This window comes from Wallemia mellicola (genome assembly GCF_000263375.1).
Source record: "Wallemia mellicola CBS 633.66 unplaced genomic scaffold WALSEscaffold_20, whole genome shotgun sequence".
NCBI classification, from domain to species: domain Eukaryota; kingdom Fungi; phylum Basidiomycota; class Wallemiomycetes; order Wallemiales; family Wallemiaceae; genus Wallemia; species Wallemia mellicola.
Window position 1 is genome coordinate 84,832 of NW_006531977.1, and position 14,308 is coordinate 99,139.

At 44.1% G+C, this 14,308-nt stretch overlaps 7 protein-coding genes across 7 annotated transcripts; 5 read left to right on the forward strand and 2 right to left on the reverse strand.

The window, feature by feature from the left end:
* Nucleotides 1-432: 432 nt before the first annotated feature.
* Nucleotides 433-1,109, forward strand: WALSEDRAFT_70083 (hypothetical protein). Its single transcript, XM_006959773.1, has one exon. It carries the CDS (start codon nt 442-444, stop codon nt 1,078-1,080), a length of 639 nt encoding a protein of 212 aa, XP_006959835.1. The 5' UTR covers nt 433-441; the 3' UTR covers nt 1,081-1,109.
* Nucleotides 1,071-3,183, reverse strand: WALSEDRAFT_61130 (supernatant protein factor, C-terminal domain-containing protein). The gene is made up of 7 exons (XM_006959774.1): nt 3,050-3,183; nt 2,042-3,001; nt 1,807-1,995; nt 1,743-1,763; nt 1,678-1,691; nt 1,201-1,618; nt 1,071-1,156 (listed from the first exon to the last, which is right to left on the reverse strand). The coding sequence occupies exons 3-7, from the start codon at nt 1,900-1,902 to the stop codon at nt 1,127-1,129; spliced, it is 579 nt and encodes a 192-aa protein (XP_006959836.1). The 5' UTR covers nt 1,903-1,995; nt 2,042-3,001; nt 3,050-3,183; the 3' UTR covers nt 1,071-1,126.
* On the forward strand, nt 1,095-3,172 carry WALSEDRAFT_61131 (hypothetical protein). The gene is made up of 4 exons (XM_006959775.1): nt 1,095-1,153; nt 1,200-1,995; nt 2,042-3,001; nt 3,050-3,172. The coding sequence occupies exons 2-3, from the start codon at nt 1,975-1,977 to the stop codon at nt 2,630-2,632; spliced, it is 612 nt and encodes a 203-aa protein (XP_006959837.1). The 5' UTR covers nt 1,095-1,153; nt 1,200-1,974; the 3' UTR covers nt 2,633-3,001; nt 3,050-3,172.
* On the reverse strand, nt 2,676-3,155 carry WALSEDRAFT_65698 (hypothetical protein; the record flags this gene model as incomplete). Its single annotated transcript, XM_006959776.1, has 2 exons — nt 2,676-3,001; nt 3,050-3,155. The coding sequence occupies 2 exons, from the start codon at nt 3,153-3,155 to the stop codon at nt 2,676-2,678; spliced, it is 432 nt and encodes a 143-aa protein (XP_006959838.1).
* A 16-nt stretch (nt 3,184-3,199) lies between the features above and the next one.
* WALSEDRAFT_65699 (PROCN-domain-containing protein) lies at nt 3,200-10,503 on the forward strand (the record flags this gene model as incomplete). The annotated part of the gene is made up of 7 exons (XM_006959777.1): nt 3,200-3,589; nt 3,634-5,410; nt 5,456-6,172; nt 6,217-7,841; nt 7,891-9,035; nt 9,084-10,273; nt 10,322-10,503. 7 exons carry the CDS (start codon nt 3,200-3,202, stop codon nt 10,501-10,503), a joined length of 7,026 nt encoding a protein of 2,341 aa, XP_006959839.1.
* Nucleotides 10,504-10,583: 80 nt separating this feature from the next.
* WALSEDRAFT_48061 (NAD(P)-binding protein) lies at nt 10,584-11,830 on the forward strand. The gene is made up of 3 exons (XM_006959778.1): nt 10,584-10,623; nt 10,673-11,688; nt 11,735-11,830. Exons 1-3 carry the CDS (start codon nt 10,593-10,595, stop codon nt 11,786-11,788), a joined length of 1,101 nt encoding a protein of 366 aa, XP_006959840.1. The 5' UTR covers nt 10,584-10,592; the 3' UTR covers nt 11,789-11,830.
* Nucleotides 11,831-13,195: 1,365 nt separating this feature from the next.
* On the forward strand, nt 13,196-14,262 carry WALSEDRAFT_70089 (hypothetical protein; the record flags this gene model as incomplete). Its single annotated transcript, XM_006959779.1, has 2 exons — nt 13,196-14,156; nt 14,202-14,262. The coding sequence occupies exons 1-2, from the start codon at nt 13,219-13,221 to the stop codon at nt 14,260-14,262; spliced, it is 999 nt and encodes a 332-aa protein (XP_006959841.1). The 5' UTR covers nt 13,196-13,218.
* Nucleotides 14,263-14,308: the final 46 nt, after the last annotated feature.

The following is a 14,308-nucleotide window of genomic DNA, read 5'->3' on the forward strand; positions in this document are numbered from 1 at the left end:
TCTCGTACGGCTATAACGAAGCGGGTAAGGTCTGAGAGTTCTAACTTCCCTCGTCATACAACTCGAGATGGGTTGAACGATAATTCGTTGAGCGACGCACCAGAAAAGCACTCTCTTGTGGATTAGCTGAAGACAGTCTTCCTCGAGGCGACGATATCCACAGCCGAGAGTTGGGAACACGTCGTGGGAGTCGCAGAAGTGGTTCTCAGGGTTGAGAATAGCTTTATACACCTACATGGTGTATAGATCACGCCACTGCTGCTTAAGTGCACTACGAGTCGTCCTGCAGCAGGAAAACTCGATTCAGACTACTCTTAGGCTGCCACCACCAAGCATTTCATCTATGCGTACGTATGATTTACACATGTACGTCTATATGGCGTGTCTTGCTTTGTACTTTTAAAGTTTATCATTTGTCAAACATCTTGTACTAGAACATCCATGACGACTGTAATTAGGAAACGCAAACTAACGACGGAGCAGAAGAACAATATTGTGAAGCTCGCCCAAACGAACCCTCATATGAAGCAGGATGAGATTGCTAGACAGTTCTCTGTGGATAGGTCGACGATATCGAAAGTATTGACGGAATCTAAGAAACCGAAGCTTGTAGCCTGCGAGACGAACGAACATAAGGACGATAACGTAGTCGCTGATGAGCCTGTAGAGCAGCTCACCCAGGATAACTACTCACGTGCAACCAGGAGCCGGTCATCCTCGAGTTCACAGTCCTATAATCACCAAATTGACGTATTTGGGAGCAGCCCCTTGAATATCACTAGCACGCCATACCAGTCAAATTACAGTCCTTACTCCAGTTATTCGAGTTCCCTTGATTCCTTTCAATCAATAAACGATCATTTTGATTCACTCAGTTTTACGAATTATTTCAGCTACGACGATACGATAGACGAGTTTAAAGCTATTGATGCACTAAGCGTTGTTAAAAAGTACCTCGAGCAGCAACTGAATAACAAATACACAAGTTCATTCATACCCAATAACCAAGACATCACATATATCGACAGTCTGGTCGATAGGATACAGTCTAGCGCGGACAGCCAGCTGGGTTTTTACTAAACAACTCATTTAATGGAATACACGTTCATTTGTACTATCAAATGTATTAGATTACTCTCTTGACTTCGAAGAAAGCCTGTGCTGATTTAGAAAGGAGTCTTTGATAGATATCGGACTGACCTTCAAATAGTACACCTGCCAGGCGCAAGTGACGATCAGCAAGCCAGACTGTGCAAGCGACCACCATTTCACCCTGCTATTTGTTGATTCTGCGGTATTTCTGTGGCTTCTCTCACGCGCTTTGAGATACTCCTGCTCATCCTGGACAGCCTTAATGTTGTCTGCGAGGACACGTATCTCGTGTTCGATCGGGAGGGTGTGTCCCTCGTCTGGCACGTACAAGATGCCGTGCACGTTGAAGGACAGCGTCTTGTCAGTGTTGTAGCTCATAGCGTTGCTGAAGCAGTAGGTGTACCTGCCGTCTTTGTCTGCGATGAACGAATAAGTACCGGTATCTTTGCCGTTGTTGGTGTATAGGGGGCCAGAAGGGTCAGAGAGTGCGAAGTCGATGTCGAGATTGCCACCGCTGGACACCTGGCTGCTGTCTGTCAGTCTCGTGTGTGCGTATGCGCGTGTGTGCGCTGGAAGCAAACCCACTAAGTGACGGTCATCTGGGGCTAGTAAGCGACCAGCTGCTGGAGAACAGAGTAGAATATACGCACCTCATCATTCTTGTGCAAGTCCTGAAGATCGTTAGCCAGCGTCTCTGATAATAGAAAGACTGACCTCGAAATAACAATCCTTAGAGCGGGCTGGTATAGTCACAATGTAGGCTTCTATAGTGACTGCCAGAGCCAGTATAGCGTATAATAATTGCTGCATAGTTGAATAATTTTTAATCTGGCGTTTCAGAGAAGAAGAAGCCTGGGACGATCTCGAGCGCTTACATCCATAATGTCAGCAGAAGAGCCAAAGGTGGGTACTAGCGGCCGTGTAGCGCGTTTTATAACTTTTACTCCAGCCAGAGACAGCACACGTTGAAGAGCCACAAGAAGAGTCAACAGCTCACTTCGAGCCTGTTGTTAAGCTCACAGAGACGGTCGAGACAAAGACAAACGAGGAGGACGAGGAAGTCCTCTTCAAGATCAGAGCAAAGCTGTTCAGGTTCGCTAAGGATTCCTCCGAATGGAAGGAGAGGGGTACGGGTGACGTCCGTATACTCCAGCACAAGGAGACCAAGAAAGTACGTCTGGTCATGCGCAGAGACAAGACATTGAAGGTCTGCGCGAACCACTTCCTCACCCCAGACATGAAGCTCTCTCCTAACATTGGCAGCGATCGCAGCTGGGTATGGGCAGTCGCTGCAGATGTCTCAGAGGGCGAGCCAACAGCTGAAACATTGGCTATCAGATTCGCTAACGCAGAGAACGCAACGGCTTTCAAGGACAAGTTCGAAGAGGGTGTCAAGTTGAACGGCGAGCTGAAGGATGACGCTCCAGCCAAGGAGGATGCCCCAAAGGAGGACACCAAAGAGGAAGCCAAAGAAGACGCAGCAGCTGAGGAGACCAAGGGACACCCAGAAGAATCCGTTGACGAAGCCAAGAAAGCCTAATACCATTATAGTACTTTTTTGAGTGCATGCATACGCTCATTTATTACAACTTCCTGTTAGACCCGACGGCGAATGTGTTCAAAAGACCGCTCTGTCTTGCTCTCCTGACTGCCTTGCCCAGTTTGCGCTGTTCTTTCCAGCTCAAGCCGGTCTTCCTCCTTGATTGTATCTTGCCCATCGAGGTTAAGAAGACAGACATGGCGTTAGGGGACAGAGAGAGCCTGTTCAGATCAGGTAACTTGACACCCTCGGGCGCTGAAGGCTTTTTGAAGAATTGTGCGGGCGTGTGTCCAAAGCTCGAGGGGTAGTAGCTGTGGCCAGTTCTGAAGGAGCTTGCTGGCAGATACTCTGACGGGTTCTGCGCGCTGGCTGGGGCTACATCAGCGAGCTATACTGGCATATCCGCTATCAACTCACATCTCGTCTGCAGAGGCTCCATGTTCTCTAGCAAATAATCCAAACCCTGTGATTTCTGTGGCGCTCTCCTCGTGGCTGTAAAATTTCTAGCTATCGTTCTCAGCATCTTGGTGGTAGACTCTCAACAGCTCTTGAACCAGATCTGCCATGATGTCGAATGGTCCACCGCCAGGATTTGGATCACACACTTCAGTTCTATCCCCAGAGGATCTCTCAGTAAAAGTCAAGAAACACCACCAATTCTCTAAGCGTCGCTGGGGCTTGAAAAAGCCCGGCAGCGCTGGTACTTCCGGGAGTGAAAAGGTCGAACTCCCGCCAGAGCATCTCCGTAAGATTATCAAAGACCATGGCGACATGTCCCATATGCGCTTTAGAAACGAGAAGCGTATCCATCTCGGCGCACTCAAGTATGTTCCACACGCCGTACTCAAGTTGCTCGAGAACATCCCAATGCCATGGGAGCAGGTTCACGAGGTGCCCGTACTCTATCACATTACAGGCGCTATCACTTTCGTCAACCAGATCCCACGCGTTATTGAGGTTCGTCTCTCCCTTCCGTCTCCGCCCTTCTAACATCCATTTAGCCCGTCTACCACGCCCAGTGGGCTTCCATGTGGCTTGCCATGCGGAGAGAGAAGCGTGACAGAAGGCACTTCAAGCGTATGCGTTTCCCGCCATTCGACGACGAAGAACCGCCACTCGACTACAGTGACAACATTCTCGATGTAGAACCTTTAGAATCCATACAATTACCACTCGACGAGGAAGAAGACGCTCCTATTATCGACTGGTTCTACGACCCTAAGCCGCTCGAAGATACAGTCCACATCAACGGCCCATCTTACAAGCAGTGGTCGCTGGATCTCCCACAGATGGCGAACCTCTATAGAATAGGTAAAACTCTCCTTTCAGAGACCCACGATCGCAAGAATGCTAGTTATCTTTTCGAGGATAAAGCTTTCTTCACCTCAAAAGCTCTCAATATGGCTATACCAGGTGGTCCTAAGTTTGAACCACTCTATAAAGATGACGTCGACGATGAAGATTGGAACGAGTTTAATGATATCAACAAGGTCATCATTCGTCAACCAATACGCACTGAATACAAGATCGCTTTCCCTCACCTCTATAACTCTCGTCCAAGGGCTGTACAAATTGGTCCATATCACGCTCCTCAATCACAGTATATACGGACAGAAGATCCTGATATGCCTGCATTCTACTTTGATCCATCGATAAATCCTATCTCCTCGAGAGCAGTGGCAGGTGCAGCTAATACACCACAAGTGAGTCACGAGGATCAAGTATTTGGATATGGAGAAGATGAAGATGATGACTTTGAAATGCCTGAAGATATGACTGCATTCTTGGAAGACAAACCAGTGTATAGCGATAACACCTCCGATGCTATCGCTTTATGGTGGGCTCCTGCACCATATAACACCCGTTCTGGTGTTACTCGTAGAGCCCAAGATGTTCCACTCGTCAAGGACTGGTACATGGAGCACTGTCCACCTGGAATGCCAGTCAAGGTCAGAGTATCCTACCAAAAGCTTCTCAAGGTCTACGTTCTCAATAGACTCCACCAACGCCCACCAAAACCACAAAATAAGAAGCGCTTAATGCAAAGCTTAAAAGGAACCAAATTTTTCCAAACTACTACAATCGATTGGGTTGAAGCTGGTTTGCAGGTTGTTCGCCAAGGTTACAACATGCTCAATTTACTTATTCACCGTAAAAATCTCAACTACTTGCATTTGGATTACAACATGAACTTGAAACCTGTCAAGACACTCACGACAAAGGAGCGTAAGAAGAGTAGATTCGGTAATGCTTTCCACCTTCTACGTGAAATCCTTCGTTTGACAAAACTAATTGTCGATGTACACGTTCAATTCAGGTTGGGGTTATGTGATGCTTTCCAACTTGCTGATGGTCTTCAATACTCATTTGCACATGTTGGTCAGCTCACCGGTATGTACAGATACAAGTATAAGATTATGAGACAGATTAGAATGTGTAAAGATCTCAAGCATCTTATTTACTACCGTTTCAATACTGGTCCGGTAGGTAAAGGTCCGGGTGTTGGTTTCTGGGCGCCAGGATGGCGTGTCTGGTTGTTCTTCTTGAGAGGTATTGTTCCTCTCTTGGAGAGATGGCTCGGTAATCTCCTCGCCAGACAGTTCGAAGGTCGCAATAGCAGAGGTGTTGCCAAGAATGTTACAAAACAACGTGTTGAATCCCACTACGATCTGGAATTGCGTGCTGCTGTTATGCATGATATCTTGGATATGATGCCTGAATCACTCAAGCAAAACAAAGCCAAGACTATCCTTCAGCATCTTTCTGAAGCGTGGAGATGTGGGTAATTAGTATTTGTGAAGTAATCTACTAACTCAATCCCAGGTTGGAAAGCAAACATTCCATGGAAGGTACCTGGTATGCCAACGGCGATCGAGAACATTATCCTCCGTTACGTCAAAAACAAGGCCGATTGGTGGACATCCGTCGCACACTACAATCGTGAACGTATTCGTCGTGGTGCTACTGTCGACAAAGCTGTTGTTAAGAAGAATCTTGGTCGTTTGACCAGACTCTATCTCAAGCAAGAGCAAGAGAGACAACATGGATATCTCAAAGATGGTCCATACATTTCATCAGAGGAGGCCGTTGCACTTTATACTTCGACAGTTCATTGGTTGGAGAGCAGAAAGTTCTCTCCAATTCCATTCCCTCCACTTTCCTACAAGCATGATACCAAGATTCTTGTTCTTGCATTGGAGAGATTGAAAGAGGCTTACTCCGTTCAAGGTCGTCTAAACCAATCTCAAAGAGAAGAGTTGGCACTTATTGAGCAAGCGTACGATAATCCACACGAATGTCTTTCAAGAATTAAGAGATTGTTACTCACTCAACGTGCTTTCAAGGAAGCAGGAATTGAGTTCTTTGACACCTACGACAAGCTCATACCTTGCTATGATATTGAACCAGTTGAGAAGATTACTGATGCCTACCTCGATCAATTCCTTTTCTTCGAAGCTGATAAGAGAGGTCTCTTCCCATCATGGGTCAAGCCAGCTGATACTGAGCCACCACCATTATTAACCTACAAATGGGCTCAAGGTGAGCTAATTGTTTTAGTAATACCCAATTCTGACATCTTCCAGGTATTAACAACCTCCACGACGTTTGGGAGACAAGCGAGGGTGAATGTGTCGTTATGATGGAGACTCAATTGAGCAGGGTTTACGAGAAGATCGATTTAACTCTCCTCAACAGACTTCTTAGATTGATCATGGACCACAACTTGGCTGACTACATTACTGCAAAAAACAACACACCATTGACTTATAAGGATATGTCGCACGTCAATTCCTATGGTCTTATCAGAGGTCTGCAATTCTCTGCCTTCGTTTTCCAATTCTACGGATTAGTTCTTGACTTGCTCATTCTCGGCTTGAACAGAGCTTCTGAAATGGCTGGTCCACCGCAATCACCAAATAATTTCCTTCAGTATAAAGACACAGCAACTGAAGTTGGACACCCAGTCAGACTTTATTCTCGTTATGTTGATAAAATTCACATGCTTTTCAAGTTTGATGCTGATCAGTCGAGAGATCTCATACAGAGGTACTTGTCAGCCAACCCTGATCCAACAAATTCTAATATTATTGGATACAACAACAAAAAGTGTTGGCCTAGAGACTGTCGTATGCGTTTGATCAAGCATGATGTTAACCTCGGTAGAGCCGTCTTCTGGAATGTTAAAAATTCACTTCCAAGATCTCTAACAACTATCGAATGGGAGGATACTTTCGCAAGTGTTTACTCTAAAGACAACCCACAATTGCTCTTCTCAATGCACGGTTTCGAGTTGCGTATCTTGCCGAAGATAAGGGCACAGAATAGCGAGCAATATAGACTCAATGATGGTGTATGGAATCTCACGAACGAAGCCACGAAGGAGCGTACAGCACAAGCGTACTTGAGAGTATCGGATGACGGTATCAATGCTTTCAACAACCGTATTCGTCAGGTACTCATGAGTTCTGGTTCGACTACATTCTCCAAGATTATCAACAAGTGGAACACAACTATCATTGGTTTGATGACCTACTACCGTGAAGCCGTTTTACACACCAATGAGCTCCTCGATTCTCTCGTCAAGGCTGAGAACAAGGTGCAAACAAGAGTTAAAATCGGTCTTAACTCGAAGATGCCTTCACGTTTCCCACCTGTGGTATTCTATTCACCAAAAGAACTTGGTGGTTTGGGTATGCTTTCTATGGGTCACGTTCTCATTCCTCAATCGGATCTTAGATGGTCGAAGCAGACAGACACTGGTATAACCCACTTTAGATCGGGTATGACACATGAAGATGACCAACTCATTCCAAACTTGTACAGATACATCCAGCCATGGGAAGCAGAATTCGTCGATTCAGCTAGAGTCTGGTCCGAATATGCCATGAAACGTAAAGAAGCCATGAGTCAGAACAGACGATTGACACTTGAAGATTTAGAAGATAGCTGGGATAGAGGTATACCACGTATCAACACTCTCTTCCAAAAGGACAGACATACACTCGCATACGATAAAGGTTGGAGAGTCCGTACAGATTGGAAACAATATCAATTGCTCAAACACAACCCATTCTGGTGGACTTCACAACGTCATGATGGTAAATTATGGCAACTTAATAACTACCGTGTGGATGTTATTGCCGCACTTGGTGGTGTAGAGTCCATCCTTGAGCATACCTTATTCAAGGGTACTTACTTCCCTACTTGGGTGGGTTTTTTCTTTGTTTTGCAAGGGTTATATACTGACGATCATATAGGAGGGTCTGTTCTGGGAGAAAGCCAGCGGTTTCGAAGAATCTATGAAGTATAAGAAACTTACGAACGCTCAAAGATCCGGTTTGAACCAGATTCCAAACAGAAGATTTACACTCTGGTGGTCACCTACGATTAATCGTGCTAATGTCTATGTTGGTTTCCAAGTACAACTTGATCTTACTGGTATCTTCATGCACGGTAAGATTCCAACCCTCAAGATCTCACTTATTCAGATCTTCCGTGCGCACTTGTGGCAGAAGATCCACGAATCTGTCGTTATGGATCTTTGTCAAGTTTTCGATCAGGAGTTAGAAGCATTACAGATTGAAACCGTCCAGAAAGAGACTATCCACCCACGTAAATCTTACAAGATGAACTCATCTTGCGCTGATATCCTCCTCTTCTCGGCATACAAATGGAACATCGCAAGACCATCACTGCTTAATGACAGCAAGGATGTTTTGGATGGCACTACATCAAACAAATTCTGGGTGGATGTTCAATTGAGATTTGGTGATTTCGATTCACACGATATTGAGAGATATACAAGAGCCAAGTTCTTAGATTACACGAGCGATCCATCTTCCATGTACCCATCACCAACTGGTTGCATGGTCGGTCTCGATTTGGCTTACAACCTCTACACTGCTTATGGTAACTGGTTCCCTGGTCTCAAACCGCTGATGCAACAAGCTATGGCGAAGGTCATGAAAGCTAATCCAGCTCTTTATGTCCTTAGAGAGCGTATTAGGAAGTCACTCCAACTCTACTCCTCTGAACCAACAGAACCATATCTCAACTCCCAGAACTATTCAGAATTGTTCTCCAACCAAACTATCTGGTTTGTTGATGATACTAACGTATATCGTGTTACTATCCACAAGACGTTCGAAGGTAACCTCACCACCAAGCCTATTAACGGTGCTATCTTCATCTTTAACCCAAGAACTGGTCAGCTGTTCTTGAAGATCATCCACACTTCCGTATGGGCTGGTCAGAAGCGTCTTGGTCAACTTGCTAAATGGAAGACGGCTGAAGAAGTTGCAGCACTTATTCGTTCATTGCCTGTTGAAGAACAACCTAAGCAAATTATTGTCACTAGAAAGGGTATGCTTGACCCACTTGAAGTCCATCTTCTTGATTTCCCGTGAGTTGCAGTATTTTGCAATCTTTTTTCACTAACTAGGCAATCCAGTAACATTGTCATCAAGGGTTCTGAACTTCAATTGCCATTCCAGGCTTGTTTGAAATTGGAGAAATTCGGTGATCTCATCTTACGTGCTACCCAACCACAAATGGTGTTGTTCTCACTTTACGATGATTGGTTGAAGGAAATCTCATCATACACCGCATTCTCACGTCTTATTCTTATCCTTCGTGGTTTGCATGTCAACAACGAGAAAGCAAAGATTATATTACGTCCTGATAAGAACACTCTCACTGAACCACATCACATTTGGCCATCTCTCTCGGCTGAAGATTGGATCAAGGTTGAGTCGCAACTCAGAGATCTTATTGTCAATGATTTCGGTAAACGTAATTCAGTCAATACTGCGTCACTCACACAATCTGAAATTCGTGATATCATCCTTGGTATGGAAATCAGTGCTCCTTCTATTCAACGTCAACAGATGGCCGAAGTTGAAAACTCAGCTGCTGACGCAAACCAAATTACAGCACTCCAAACTAAGACTACGAACGTTCATGGTGATGAGATTCAAGTTGTTACTACTACTAATTATGAGAACCAACAATTTGCTAGCAAATCTGATTGGAGAGCTAGAGCTATCTCTTCAACTAACTTGCCGTTGAGAGTTCAACATGTCTTTGTTTCAAATGATGATGTTAAGGATGATAGCAGTGCTTTCACTTACGTTATTCCAAAGAACATCCTCAGACAGTTCATTATTAGTGGTGATCTTCGCACTCAAGTGGCCGGTTTCATGTACGGTGTTTCGCCGCCGGATGCACCACAAATCAAGGAAATTAAAGCGATCGCCTGGGTTCCTCAACGTGGATCATTCAACAATGTTGAACTACCAAGCAACCTTCCTGAACATGACTACTTGCTTAACGATTTGGAGCCACTCGGTTGGATAAAGACACAATCACTCGAATTGAACCATCTCAGTCCACAGGATGTGACAACACAAGCACGAGTAATGGCCAACAACCCAATTTGGGGCCCAAGCTCGATCTGTTTGGTCTGTTCATTCACTCCAGGTAGTGTCAGTTTGTCAGCTTACTCGCTTACGGTTAATGGTTTCGAATGGGGTCGCAAGAACCAAGACCTGGGTGGTCAACCAGCTGGTTTTAACCCAAGCTTCTCTGAACGCACACAATTGCTTCTCTCTGATAGAATTCTCGGTATGACACTCGTACCTGGTAAGTTTATCCTACTTTCTCTAATAATCTTTCTGACAATATCTTCAGAGGGTGGAATTTGGAATTACGCGCTATCATTATCACAACAATGGACACCTACGCTACCATACCAGATGGCACTCGCAAGACCAACCTCGTTCTGGGCTGACATTCACCGTCCATTGCAATTCTCCAACTTTACCGAAATGTCCTCCGGTGCTGATGCAGATGTCGAAAACAGCTTGGCTTAGTTTAAATTATTGTATAATTATACATTTTCTTCTTTCTACTTTTTAAATTTGAAATAATATTTGACGTCATTTCGTATTCCTCAACAACCATGGAGAGTGTACTGAAAGTTGGTTTAGTTGGTAGGTAGATGTCTATTGTAGTTTCTGTGTATCGTCTAAACGCACTAAGGTGCTGGAGAAGTTGCCCAAACTATCGTATTACCAAACCTGCGTCTTTTATCACATAGGTTTAAAGTAGAAGCTATCTGTGATATATCAGAAAACGCTATCGATCATGTCTCTGCCAAGTTCAATATAGATAAGAAATACAGGAAATATCAAGATATGCTGGCCGATAATGACGTTGAAGCTGTTATGGTGTTGGCAGCAGATGAATTCCATGCGCAGATTGCAATCGATGCATTAGAAGCTCGTAAAGCGGTTTTCATCGAGAAGCCAATGGCCTTGAGTGTCCAATCTGCAGATGCGATCATAGATGCACGCAATAGGACAAATGGTGTCGTTTTTGTTGGATATCAACGTAGATATGCAGAAGCATTCAATCAAGCTGTTGAAATTGTGAGATCTATGGATAAAATCTCATATGCACGCGTTCGTGATATTATCGGTCCTAATAGTATATTCGTCGGACAATCTGGAACATATCCTCAGAAATTCTCTGATTTTAGTCCAGAAGCAACAGAAGAAATGCGTCTTCGTTCAAAACAGATTGCTCAAGAAGCACTTGGTACTTCTGACACAAGTAGTAAAGCATATGGACTCTACAGATTGCTAGGATCTTTAGGCTCACACGATTTGTCGGCAATGAGGGAAATTTTAGGAGGTATTCCTAAACGCGTGTTGGGTGTATCCAACACTGCTCCTACTAACGCTGGTGGTTTCCTTACTGCTTTGTTTGACTACGGCGACTTCGTGGCTACCTACGAGACCGGTGTTGACGAAGTTGGCTTATTCGACGCTCACATAGAAGTCTATGGTGGCGGAAAACGCGTGAGAGTTGAATATGACACCCCATATGTCAAGGGTTTGCCTATCAAACTTGTCATTGGCGAGACTATAGATGGTGCATACGTTGAACGCGTCATCAGACCTACTTACGAAGATGCTTATACTATTGAGTACAACGCTTTCTACGACGCGATCCGACATGGTAAGCCAATCAAGACAACAGCTGAGGATGCAAAGGTGAGATGACACAGTTAGTAAGTCTGTCACTAACAAACCCTCGTAGCAAGATCTTGCGATATTCAAGATGCTCACAGATGCTTTCGCACAACACACTTGAATCTATGACTGTAAATGCATAATTGGATGAATTAGAAATTTTCTTCATATCCTCTCTGTTTGTGCTTTTGGAGCGCAATATTGGGTTTTTTGCGTCTAGGAACGTCGTCAAAACAAAATCCATATTGCTTTGCGCGTCTAGCGAGTGCCGTGCGCTGTTCACGTGGATATGGTGATGCATCCTTCCATGCAATCTTGTGTGGTTTGTCACCCATAATGGATTCTATTTCAGGTAACTCACTCTGTCCTTTGTCCAGCCTCCAATCAGGGTCCCAAGTGAGCTATGGTGGTATTTCTATCATCTCCGCTAACATCTTTCTTAATTTCACCTCTGCGAATTTAGCTCCCTGTCCACACTGGTTTCAATAGACCAGTTACGGTAGTCTTCTAGTTTACCCCAAGAACTGAAAGTAGGGATATGGATTCAACAGTAAATCCTTAGGGAATCGTTTATGAGCATATCACAGACTCCAGTTGGGCTTTGTGGAGTGATATGAGCAGCAATTGATGTATTTTCTGCTTCATAATAGAGTTAGACGTCTTATATGTGTATCCGCTGGTAGAGTCTATAATTTCTTTGCTATGGTTATCCTGCGTCTCTATCGATTGTTCTAAGGCCGACTTGGTTTTCTAGTCGTGCGTTGATATACATCGATAGTACTGATATACGAATACCACTCTCCAACTCGCCAGTTTGTCCAGTATTTCGCGTATCTGCTCACGTCTGTCGAATGCATCAGCGAAAAGCTCAGGCTGTGCTATTCTGCGTACTGTTCGAGTAGTTTGTCCTCCTTATACATTGTTTTGATAATGTCTAGTGTGATAAGGAAAGTCACTCACGACATGTAGCCGTATGGTGTCCTGCCAATACTTAACTTCTTTCCTTCGCTGCTTTTCACCAATTAGAGCGCCTGTTTTCTTTATCTTCTCGTCCAATTTATGGTTCACCTGTTTTCCGGTAAACTGATAAGAAGTGAGAAGATGAGCATTCTCACATAGAGGTGAGTACACCCCCTTTGTACTTCTCTACGGCTTCATTATGCTTCACACTATCTTTTGGATTGCCTAGTAACACCAAGTATGAGTAATTGTGCTGAATAGCCTTAATTATTGCGTCAGCAGTTTTATCGAGATCCCGAATAGATAAATCACAGTAGTAGACATAGTTCTATTAGCGTTACACTGCGGTAGGAAATCCACAGCCCGTAACCGTCTCCGTAAGAAAATCATCTATGACGGTATATAACGAAGTATTGGAAAGTTATTTTATAAGAAAATAACAAAACGAATACCGTCTGTAGTCTTTTGATCATTTCTTATCTACGTCATTCGGCCAATTGCTTACAATGTCGAGGTACAATAGCTTATATGCGGGCAAGATTGGCAGACAGAAAAATGTGCATTAATTGTTGATACCCTTCCACTACTGTGATGCACTACCCATACTTGGATACCCAGTCTACCCCACCTCGTATCTTTATCAGGCCAGGTGTCACAATTGATTTGAACTCATCAACGAAAGCCCTATTGGAGGAGTTCTGTGAGCCTAAAGATATTACCACCTTTAGTGATACCATAGAAAGTGAAGATGAGGCTAGAAGGACAGTCTTCGCCTTAAAAGAGATGGAAGTACATTGGCTCTCAATCAGGGTCGATAAGCTTGACCAGCATCTGCTGAAGAAGATAACAGAATTGCGACATCTGGACACCCTACTTATCCATTCTATAAAAACCACTGGAAAGTATCATTCGCGTGTCGATGATATTGTTTCACTATTTAGTGGAATGAAAAATCTCAAACACCTCGAATTCAATTTTGAAGTAACGGATATCTGCTACGATCTAGCAAAGGATTACGATTTCAAACATCAGTATCGACTCGTAGAGAAGCTCGGTGTGGGATGTCCATCTTTGAAATATGTTCAGACTATCACAGATGGTATGACGACGTCTTGGGAAATAGAGCAGAGTATGGGCTATGGTAGCAGATGGCCAGTTCCTAAACAAAAAGCAGGTCAACAGCGTCTTAAGAATAGTGGCGATGTTTTCTCAAAACGTAAATCTGACTTCAATAGCAGACGTTGGTTTGGAATCGGTAGCCCGGTCGCAACTCCATTCAACACATTTAGTACCTACCCTGGTTTACCAGCCTATTCAAACAACGCTATGAACCCAATAGAACAGTTCTATCAAGCCCAGTATCAAAATCAAATGAACAACCTCATGCCGTTTGGATATAGTATGTATGGATCTGAGAGACCATTCGCTATGCCGCCTCCAGCACCTGTTGTACCTGCTTGGGGACATGAACTCAAAGAATATCCAATATGGTCATACGATGATTACAATCCAAATGACTATCCAGATTGGTGCGTGATTTACTTGTCATTTCTACATAACTCACCCTCTATAAGGCACCGAAAGAGACACCAAGCTAGACCTATCCAAAAGCGCAAGACTGTGTCTTTTTTATGACTTTGCTTACGATTTTCACGATTGCTACGTTAATTTACCACACAAT

Bases quoted from the DNA above. Each gene is read 5' to 3' on its own strand.
- WALSEDRAFT_70083 (XM_006959773.1), top strand. From the start codon at position 442: ATGACGACTGTAATTAGGAAACGCAAACTAACGACGGAGCAGAAGAAC.
- WALSEDRAFT_61130 (XM_006959774.1), bottom strand. From the start codon at position 1,902: ATGCAGCAATTATTATACGCTATACTGGCTCTGGCAGTCACTATAGAA. The intron at 1,764-1,806 runs GTCAGTCTTTCT...AACGATCTTCAG, and splicing joins CTAAGGATTGTTATTTCGAG to GACTTGCACAAGAATGATGA. The intron at 1,157-1,200 runs GTCAGTCCGATA...AAATCAGCACAG, and splicing joins GGCAGGTGTACTATTTGAAG to GCTTTCTTCGAAGTCAAGAG.
- WALSEDRAFT_61131 (XM_006959775.1), top strand. From the start codon at position 1,975: ATGTCAGCAGAAGAGCCAAAG. The intron at 1,996-2,041 runs GTGGGTACTAGC...CTTTTACTCCAG, and splicing joins TGTCAGCAGAAGAGCCAAAG to CCAGAGACAGCACACGTTGA.
- WALSEDRAFT_48061 (XM_006959778.1), top strand. From the start codon at position 10,593: ATGGAGAGTGTACTGAAAGTTGGTTTAGTTG. The intron at 10,624-10,672 runs GTAGGTAGATGT...AAACGCACTAAG, and splicing joins ACTGAAAGTTGGTTTAGTTG to GTGCTGGAGAAGTTGCCCAA. The intron at 11,689-11,734 runs GTGAGATGACAC...AAACCCTCGTAG, and splicing joins CAACAGCTGAGGATGCAAAG to CAAGATCTTGCGATATTCAA.